This window comes from Phoca vitulina, unplaced genomic scaffold, assembly GCF_004348235.1.
Source record: "Phoca vitulina isolate PV1807 unplaced genomic scaffold, GSC_HSeal_1.0 scaffold59, whole genome shotgun sequence".
In the NCBI taxonomy this organism is placed as follows: domain Eukaryota; kingdom Metazoa; phylum Chordata; class Mammalia; order Carnivora; family Phocidae; genus Phoca; species Phoca vitulina.
The window spans coordinates 7596068-7606180 of record NW_022589762.1 but is presented as its reverse complement, the minus strand read 5'-3'; the positions used below and the strand labels follow the sequence as shown (position 1 = coordinate 7606180).

Below are 10113 nucleotides of genomic sequence, written 5' to 3'. Positions count from 1 at the left end.
CCTTCCCCTGAGGGAACGTGCCGCACCGCCCTCCCCCGCCCAGTCCCTCCCGAGGAAGGGGCGCCCCTGCTCTTCCCCCGCACCCTCACAGGGAGCCTCTTCCTGTCCACAGAGCCCAAATCCAGGTTGGCGATGAGGCCTCCCCTCCCCTGGTTCCCCGAGGGCCCCGCGGCCCCACGCTCCACCGCCCCGGGAGCGGGCCCCAGCCCTCTCCTCTCGCCCGCCAGTGGGCGGAGCTCCGCGGGCCCGGCCCCGGGGCGGGCTGTCCCATCGTGACGTCACTTCCGTCCGGGCCTGGCCGTGGTTCGGGCTCCGTGGGCCGACGGGGGGGGTACGGAGGTGGCAGCCGTGGGAGGAGGCGGCGCGGGAGGCCGAGGAGAGCCAGCCCGGACCAATCCCGCGTCCCGGGCCGCAACCCCCGATCCTGCAGCGCACCGAGAGGCGAGACCGGCCGGATGGGCCGCTGAGCCCGAGTCGGGGACCGGTGAGGCTCGAGCAGAACGGGCGGCCGGGGCGGGAGCGGGCCCGCGGGGCTGCGGGGTCTGGGAGCCTGGGATGCGGCGAGGGGAGAGGGCCAGGCCCGCCGCTCCTGCTCGCCCGGCGGGGAGGCGGGGGCCGGGGGAGCGGCGGGCAGGGGCGGTGGGGATAGTGAGGCCCGCCCGGGGGAGGCCAGGCAGGCGGCTGGGGGGTGAGAAGGGGGCGAGGTGGCTGGGGTCATTGCTGGAGCGAGGGCCAGCCCTCGGGATTCGCATCCGGAACAGTGGCGTCAGGGGGAAGGGGGGGATGCTCCTGGCCAGGGCTCTGGGGAGAGGATGGCTGTGAGTGGGGAGAGGCAGAAAACTGCGAAGCTTGGAAAATTTTTCCACGGCCCTCCTTGAGAGGTTTGAAGAGCTCTTCTCTCCCTTGAGGGTGGTGTCGAACGCCACCTGGAGAAGGGTCTCACCGGAGTTTGCGGGGGTCGGTTACAGCATTTGGAAAGGACAGTGTTCTGAGAGACCCCACACTGAGCCGGGTGTGCAGAAGCCTGGCTACCTCCGAGTATTTGAGCCTCCACATCTTTACAGTGTGGAGCCCCCTGGAGCTAAAATCAGGATGTTCCGCTTCATGAGGGACGTGGAGCCCGAGGATCCCATGTTCCTGATGTGAGTATTCCCTCCCCCTCCTGTTCTAGAGCGCTCATCCTACTCCACTTCAGGTCTCTAAGTAGTTCAGACAGACATCTGGGTTCCCATTGCTTGCATTGGCTGGAACCAGCTGGATACTCAGCTCCAGCTCAGACTTAGAGAGGAACTAGGCATCTGTGCCACTGTTTCCCTAGGACTTTTCCGTTTTGCCGGAGCGGGGGTGGGAGGGGTGGGGGGCGGGGGTGGGGTTTGCAGGGGTTGTTGACTGCTTGGTCCTTCAGCCATCCACACTGTATACTCACTCCACAGGGACCCCTTCGCTATTCACCGGCAGCATATGAACCGAATGTTGTCAGGTGGCTTTGGGTATAGCCCCTTTCTCAGCATCACAGATGGTAACATGCCTGGAACCAGGCCCGCCAGCCGTAGGATGCAGGTAATGGTGCTGTGACATGCCTGAGACCCAAAGAAATGCTGGAGGGTGGTTAGTAAAGTCCTTGATTTTTCTTGCACTTCAGCCAACTTAGCAAGTGGAGTGATCTTTTTTAGGAGTGGGGGAAGGGGTCTGGCAAAAGGGCTCTGTGATCCCCTTTTGAGAGGAGGATGGAAAAAAAGCTGAGGCCATGGGCTCGGTTTGCGATTGTAGTGAGATAGGACGTGGTCTCTAATTTGTTCTTTATGTTTTCCTGTAGGCTGGGGCTGTCTCCCCTTTTGGGATGCTGGGAATGGTGAGTCTTAATGTCCTTGGGTCCTTCCATTCTCAAACACACTGTATACCCTTAGATGTTATTTCCAAATGTGGCTCTCTGGAATAGCCTTATGGGTAACCCTAGAATCTTTTTATAGTGCTCACAAAGCTCTGGGCCTGTTGTGTGCTAGGAGTCCTGTGGGTTAAAGATGCTAACTTCTTGATTCCTGCATTCTAGGAACCATACCTATTAGGAAAATGTAATTGCCTGGCAAAATTTGTCTTTCTGAGGATGGAGATGCAGTTGAAGGGCCAACAAAGATGGCTTTTAGAAGTTTTTTGTTGTTGTTTTTACAGTTTTATGGCCAACCCTTTTATAGGTTGGAATCCATTTACTTGGGTGTGCTTCCTAAAGATAGGAGGAAACAGGACAGTCGGGAGAAAGAAAATTGGATCAGAGCAGCCGTAGAGACTGAGGAGGAAGGCAGCAGTAGTAATACAGGAAGGGAAACACAAAGAGAACATTCCATATTCTGGTCATGCTAATGAAGAGACCGAGCAGTTGCTGCGTGTGGAGGAAGAAGAGGAAGGGAACGTGTAGCCATGTGTCTGTCTAGAGGGTACCTAAAGGAGACCATCTGAGCACTGACGGTGCTTTCCTGACTCTCTCTTCCATCTCTTTGCTGCAGTCGGGTGGCTTCATGGACATGTTTGGGATGATGAACGACATGATTGGGAACATGGTGAGGCTCTTGCCCCATACGCTCTTGCAGTCTTGTGCTCCGTGGTGGCTGGCAGCTCCTGAGTCCTCTGGGGCAGGGGCAGGGAAGAGTGTGCTGGTGAAGGGCTCAAGCTGGATGAAGTCGCGGAACCCGGAGGCCACTGGGTTCCCTTACCTGCTCTCGTGCCTGGGTAGCAAGCACGGGCAGCGATCTTCTTCAGTGTGCAATTAAGGCTCCACGTCGTCAGGTCCCTCTTGTTTGTCGTTGGACTCCGAGGAACTGGGGGGGCACTGATGAGTCCTGATGTTTTCTCGGTTCCCACGTTTTGTGAGAGAGCTGTGGACAGGAGCAGGCAGCGGACGTGTGGGACCCCTCCCCCAGAGGGGCCATTCAGTCCTGCCCTACCTTTCCCTCCTCAGGAACACATGACAGCTGGAGGCAATTGCCAGACCTTTTCATCCTCCACTGTCATCTCCTACTCCAACACGGGAGATGGTGCCCCAAAGGTCTACCAGGAGACATCAGAGATGCGCTCGGCTCCAGGCGGGGTGAGTTGGAAGGCCCCTCATTTCCCAGAGCAGACAGAACGGAATGGCATGCCCAGAAACCCGGGCTTCCTTTTTCAGGACTGGGTTGTGGGTGGTTTGTCTGTCCTGGCTTGGTGTTGCAAGGGCTTTGGAAAGGGTGGCTGAGTGTGCTGTGTTCTGCCTCATCCCAGATCCGGGAGACCCGGAGGACTGTACGGGACTCAGACAGTGGGCTAGAGCAGATGTCCATTGGGCACCACATCCGAGACCGGGCTCACATCCTCCAGCGCTCCCGAAACCACCGCACAGGGGACCAGGAGGAGCGGCAGGATTATATCAACCTGGATGAGAGTGAGCCTGCCTTCCCACTCCATCACCCTTTCTGACTCCTGGGCCAGTAGCCCCCGGGCCGGTTCCTGTGAGCTAGGAGATAGAAACTTTCTCTCCCTACCTCTGTAGATATTTCTTGGTAAAGTTAGGGGTGGGCCCTCTGGTCTTACTTCACTTGAGCCTTGTTGTCAGCTTCAGGGGCTAAGTCAGGTGCTGGCAATGTCCTCACCATTGGGGACCAACTGTCGGGATCACTTTTTTCTTCCCTCTGTTTTTTTTTTTTCCCCCCAAGTCAACAGATATTTATTAAATACTTACTGTGTGCCTGGGATGATGCTCCTTAACTTAATAAGTATGCCGTTCCTAATTTCTTCAGTAGTCATGCCTCAGGCCTGCTGGTGGCTTCCATATTGGAATCACTATTGGCTTATTAGCTAATGGAACCATACGGAACCCCAAAATACTAAGAAAAGAAATTGCTGCTCTCCCTCAACACATCCCCACACGTAACACTTTCAACCTTTGCCCTGTCTCTTCATCTTAGAAGGCTGTGGCTCACTCTTGCATCTGCTTCCAGAAGCCAGCCTATCAATTCAGTTGTCACGTCTGGTCTCTGTGCTCTTAGGTGAGGCCGCAGCGTTTGATGATGAATGGCGGAGGGAGACATCCCGATTCCGGCAGCAGCGCCCTCTGGAATTTCGACGGCATGAGGCTTCAGGGGGTGGGGGACGAAGGGCTGAGGGGCCTCCCCGCCTGGCTATACAGGGACCCGAGGACTCCCCCTCCCGACAGTCCCGCCGCTATGACTGGTGAGGGCCCTAGGCCCTCAGCCTCTCTTGTAAGTATGGAGGGGGAGGAACAGGCAAGGTGTGGAGCACGGAGGGGGGTTGAGGAGCGTACTGTGCCAGGCCTCTGCCACGGGGCAGCAGCAGTCCAGGTGCGCGGCAAATGCTGCCTTCGGTGGTAGAAGTTTTCTTCGGTATAGAAAGAGAAGAATGCTCTCACTGCAAGAGGGGATTAAACCCGACTCCTGCCTTTTATATTTTGTCTTTCTTTTGACTTGTGCTCTTCTCTCTTCCCCTTCCAGGTACAGGCTGAGAGGCTGAGAAATCATCCCCTGAAATAACTTTTTCCTCTCCAACTCCCACTCCCAATTTAATATTAAATTAACAAGCAAGCTGGCCCCCACCTCTCCCTGGGGGTCTCAGGGAGAACCTTTCACTGCCCCCTTTACCTACTTTTTCCTTCTTTAAGCCCCTACCATGATGACTCCACTTCTCCTGTATCTGCTAACTTGATTTTTCATTTTGCTGCTCCATCTTTGAACCTCCTCACCGTCCCCATTCTACCCTTGTCATGCATTGAAGGGGCTTTCGGGGTGAGCTCTGGGTTTAGGGGCTTCCTCCATCCCTCAGCTACCCTGGATCTTTGCCCACCTCCTCCTCAGATTCCCCCCTGCAGGGGCCATAGCCCTCATCCGGGGCTGTTTGTGGAGGGAGAGGACTGGCTCCCAACCTTTCCTCCCTTCCCACCCCTGCACATCACAGAACTCTTCCCTATACCTTTCTCTGCCTTTATTTTTTGATTTGTGCAACTTGTAACTAGGTGTTTATGGAATAAAGGAGAATGGAAAAAAAAAGACCAAGGAGGATTCTGGCTTTACTTTTGATCTTGTCCCCATTCAATTTCAACCCTCCTGTCTCCCAGTCCCCTTCTTACCTTCCCTCTGTCTCCACGTGTGGCCTTCTGAACTTGAGTTCAAGCCCAGTACCTCAGTGGTAATGACAGTGGGACTGTCAGAGCCCTGGCAGATGGAAAGCAGCAGCGGAAGTCAGCTGGACTAGGGCTGGTGGGTGAAAACGTTAGCTGCTGCCTTGTGGCTGTCTCCCTTGCTTTTGCTGTCACTTCACACGTCGGGGGGAGTGTAGGGCGTATCTCCTAGGTGCCTGGGGAGTTTGCTGCCTCTTGACCCTTGGGCAGAGTTTGTCCCCCGGACTCTGGGTGGGAACGCTTGTGGTACCGAGCAGGAAGGCCCAGGCCTTCAAGGGGGAGGCACTCTGGGGTTGGTAATGTTCTTCCACCCTCAGTTGTTGAGAATTTGAGCCCAGGGAAGGAGACCAGAGAAGAAAACTAATCTGGAACCTGAGCAGTACTAGAAGGGCATGAGGTGCTCAAATTTCTCAAGATGTTCACTCTTGCTTGACCTGGCCCGGCCAAATGGGTCACTCTGTTCTTGGGAACTTATTTAATGATGGTGGATGCGTGTAAGGGTCTGATGGTGGGTTCTTCTTTATAAAAATCTTCAGTTCTTTTCAGTTTGTGGTAAATCAAAGTGAAAAAACAAAACAATGGGGGTGCCTGGCTGGCTCAGTAGAGCATGCGACTCTTAATCTTGGGGCTGTGAGTTCAGGCCCCACGTTGGGTCTAGAGCTTACTTAAAAAACACACACACACAAACAACTCAAGGCTTTAGCTCTTCTCAAGGAAGGGAGGACCTTTCCCATGTCCTCTGCGAACAAACAGATTCCAGACATCTGTCTAGTTGCTGAATGAGCAGAGGGATGAAGTTGAGTGCAACAACTGGGCACTGACTCTCTATTTCAGGGCAGGTGCCAAATCTCATTCAATAGGGCTGGTGAAGATGCATGAGCAGGGTTAAGGGAACCAGCCCGGTGGCTGAAAGAATCCAGGAATCTCAGAAGTCAAACAGCTACAGGTTTCCCTCCACTATCAGAAGCAGAGCGTTCCTGCAAAAACTTTTGTAAGCTGAAATGGCATAAAGCGAATCGATTACCATTAACTCACACAGAAAAGTACTTGAGCATTCCCGGACCCGAAATACGACCTCTGGAATCTTTCTGAAATTTTGAGATTCTTCTGAAATGTGAAGGGATGCACAAAATAGAGCTCACAGGCAGTTCAAAGCTAGGCTGGATGCAGAGGAGCTGAGGATGGTTCCAGGGGCAGGAGCTTGGTGGGGCCGCTCTCCTGCTCAGGGTGCGTGCCATCTCTCTAACTTGCTGCAAACCCAACGATGACAGCCGTTTTCACTCAGTCTCGTACGAGCAAAAATCCCCTTCAGCCAAAACCGGTATTAATGTTGGTCTTTTTGTAAAAGTGAAGGGGCGTAGTGCGAACTTTTGAAAAGCAGGGGGGCGGAGGGGGTCCTGTAGAGAGAATTCATCTCCACCTGGGTTGCTGACTGTAGATGATGGGACTCAAAGTGAACACAGCCCTCAGTTTCAAGGGTCACCTGGGCTCTGTCCAAATAGACACGTATTTACTTCCTCTGGGAGTGGGAGCAGCTCTCCTCAGTCTCCTGAGGAGGCCACGTTGAAAGCACGCCAGCCCTGTAAAGGATGCCCAGAGGCTGGGTCCTCGGCTCCGCTGCCAACCTAGCCAAGTGGTCTTGGGCAGGTCATCCACTTCCCAGGACCTCAGCTACGAAGTTCCCTACTACCTGTAAAACCTTAGGCTACAGTTCATGCCCAACCTGCCAACCTGGACTGCAGCCACAGGGCCCGCACTCATGGCTATGGTTCTGAGTGGGGGCCGGGGCAGGGCAAGGGTTGCCCTGATCTCTGTCTAGGTGAGTCAACCTAGTGTTTCACAAGCTCTCCCATGTAGAGCCTGGCTTTCAGACACATGAACTAATTTTCACCCCTGCTCTTGGGTGAGGACCACCCTTCAGCCCAGCACTCATTCCTAGGGCCTGTGACTAGTTGTGAGTAAGGATATGTTGTGGGAAAATAGTTCGCAGCCACGGCCAAGTGAGGTGCTCAAGAACCAGCCCCCCGGCACTTCCGGAGCTGTCTGCCAGTGTGGGGTGAGGGCCAGGGGACAAAGAGAGGAAAGGAACTCTCAGGAAGAAAGCTGACATTTCATTTCTGGTCAGCTCTCCAACTGGGCCCGGCCTCATTCACAACAGCCATCCCCTCAGCCCTTGGCCCAACATCCTGGGGACATGGTCAAGACTCCGATTATTTCCCCCATGGCTGATATTCGGTGGGAGACTGAATTATCTAGAGGAATGAAATGGTGAATACAGCCTGGCATGAGCAAGACCTGGCTCCACTACTTAGCTATGACTGGGAAAGATTCTTAATCTCTCAACATCAGTTTCCCACTTTGTAAAATGGGCCTTTCTAGGCACTGATGGCAGTCGGGACATGGGTCCATACCTCAGAATGGTGAGAAATCTGTTGAGTTAGTACAGAGAAAGCATTTGACACAGTACATGGGATATAAATGACTGATTTCTCCCTGATTATTCTGTCTTGCTCTTTTTTTTTTAAGATTTTATTTGTTTGACACAGAGAGAAAGAGAGAGCACTAGCAGGGGGAGTGGCAGGCAGAGGGAGCAGGGAGTCCGATGCGGGGCTCGATCCCAGGACCCTGGGATCATGACCTGAGCCAAAGGAAGACGCTTAATGACTGAGCCACCCAGGTGTCTCCGTCTTGCTCCTTCAGTGCTCTCTGGTGGTCCTCATCCCTGGGTCTATCCTCGGGATTCCTAGAATACTTCCGGACACAACTTGGAAATCATCATACTGGCCTCCAGCCCTCTGTTCTCCCAGCTACAGTTATTACTGTTCACACTTTTCATGCCTCAGCTTTATAGACTAACAAGTAGAAACAAATGTTTGAGGCCACTCTGACCCAGCCCTGCTTGCAGTTTGGGATGCTTTCCATCTTTGGCTAACAAAGAGCCTTGGGTCCTACTAACACCCTTTACCCAATGCCCCCTTCCTCTGTCCTTCTGCAATCTAATGCCCAAGTCACAAAGTGGTTACCCAGAGAACCAGGAGTTGATCCACAAGAAGAACGCAGTATTTCAGTCTCCCAGCCCATGTATTCCAAGTCCGCTTAAATACTCCACATACCTGCCCTGCCCTGATGCTCCCAGTCCTGGGCATGGCTCGTCCCAAGGGCTGAGGGAGCAGAAAGGGCCAAGGACTCCTTCTCCCAGGCCATTCCAGTTGGGATAGAAAAAAGAAAAAAGTAGCTTTTACTTCTCTCCTTCTTAGACATCACTGGGGTCTTCAGATAGGAGAGATGGGCTCCAGGTGAGGCTGCACTAGAAGCTGGGGAGGTGAAGATAGGGACAGTTAGGCATAGGAGGTGCTAAGAGGTAAGAGAAAAAAAAAAAACTGAGGAGACCGGGGGCATGGGGAGGGAAGACCTTGGGTAGCTGGTTCTCCTAAGCAGCGTCCCCACTAGCCTCCGTCCCTGGGGAGAGCCTGTCGGGGGCACAGCTTACACGGCGGGAGGGGAGTGCACCCGAGGGGCCCAGGGTGCAGAAGCCTGGCAGAGCTGCTATGGAAGGTGGGCAGAGAGTGCTGACAGCTCTGAGCCTTCCCATCCTCAATGTCCGCCCTTAAATGGTGACTCTAGGGAGACCAGGACCAGCAGGTAGTACTTCTCCCTCTGGGCTCAGTACTTCCCCTCCCCACCCCCCCTCTGGACTAGCCCTGGGATGAGATGAGCTAAGTTAGTACTCAGAGTTCCTTGCCCTTTCTCTGCCTTTTATGATTCTTTTCTTCCCCGAGGACCTTATCTTTTGCAAAGGAATAGGGTGCTTACCCCCCCAACCCCCGTTTCCCTCAGCATCCATCCCATCCTCTTCATCTGCTGTCACCTGCCGCCTGGAGAGCTTGCAGGTTCTGGACAATTATCTCCAAGATGTCAGTGTTCTCCAGCCAAGAGGCCAACCCCGCGTCTGAGCGGTCTGAGGCTCGGACGTTTGGACACATGAAGCTGGAAGATAGGAGAGGGGGCGTGGGAAAGGCAGAGGTCGTAGAGGTGTCACTGAGTCTCTAAAAGGGAGAGCAAAAATACCTTAGGAAAGGTCAAGGTCACACTGAGGTGGGAAATGGTTTGATGGAAAGGTTCTTAGAAAACTGCTGGTGAATTTAGTTAAGGTATCCCGGATTTGTGTGTGTCGGGGGCGGAATTCCCAATGCACAGGGAACGTGCCAGGGAGGGACAGAAGCTGATTCCCAATTCAGATCTTAATTTAAGCAAACCCAGTATAGGATATAAATAGCACATTTAGAGTTAGAGACCTCACAGATGACCTTCTCACCCCAGATCTACTAAAGCAGGATCTGGAGGTTGAAGAGGATTCCAATGCACCTTAGCAACAGTTACAGAGATCCTCCAAACCCCCGCTCCTGTCACTGCTTAAGAAACAGAGGTGACTTGTTGCACACCACGCAGCTAGCTACCTAGCAGGGCTGCAAGAGCCAGGACTCAAAATCCAGACTGACACAAACGATAGCAAAGTGTTATAAAGAATGATTCACCACGGGGGGGGTCTTTCAAACCGTTCCTTGGTGATTTGTAAACACTTTTAACATATATTAAAATTTACTCAAGTAATAACACCATATTTAAAATGATGAATGCCAGTAGCCCAGTATGTCTGTTTTTTAAATCTTGTATTTTTTTAAGCAGATAGTAAAATTGCTCCGTGTGTGTGTGTGTTTGTGTATGTGTGTGTGCACAGTTTGGCGAGTTTTAACGCATGCAGATTTGTGTAAGCACCCCCACAGTCAGGATCAAAACAGTTCCATCACCCTGAACACCCTCCTGCTGCTCCTTTGTAGTCACACCCTTCCTCCAATCCTAACCTTGACAACCACCGATTTGTTCTCTGTTGCTATAATTCTGCCATTTCCAGAATGTCATAGAATGAAACCATATATGAGAGTAGCTCCTTG

At 53.2% G+C, this 10113-nt stretch overlaps 1 protein-coding gene across 2 annotated transcripts; it reads left to right on the top strand.

Moving 5' to 3' along the window:
• Nucleotides 1-260: 260 nt before the first annotated feature.
• MLF2 (myeloid leukemia factor 2) lies at nucleotides 261-5032 on the top strand. Of its 2 annotated transcripts, XM_032391000.1 has the most exons (9): nucleotides 261-484; nucleotides 1065-1142; nucleotides 1434-1560; nucleotides 1817-1852; nucleotides 2502-2555; nucleotides 2954-3082; nucleotides 3253-3412; nucleotides 4017-4229; nucleotides 4479-5032. In XM_032391000.1, exons 2-8 carry the CDS (start codon nucleotides 1093-1095, stop codon nucleotides 4202-4204), a joined length of 744 nt encoding a protein of 247 aa, XP_032246891.1. In that variant the 5' UTR covers nucleotides 261-484; nucleotides 1065-1092; the 3' UTR covers nucleotides 4205-4229; nucleotides 4479-5032. The 2 variants fall into 2 exon arrangements, with proteins under 2 accessions (XP_032246891.1, XP_032246892.1); XM_032391001.1 differs by having other exon boundaries at nucleotides 297-484; nucleotides 4017-5032.
• Nucleotides 5033-10113: the final 5081 nt, after the last annotated feature.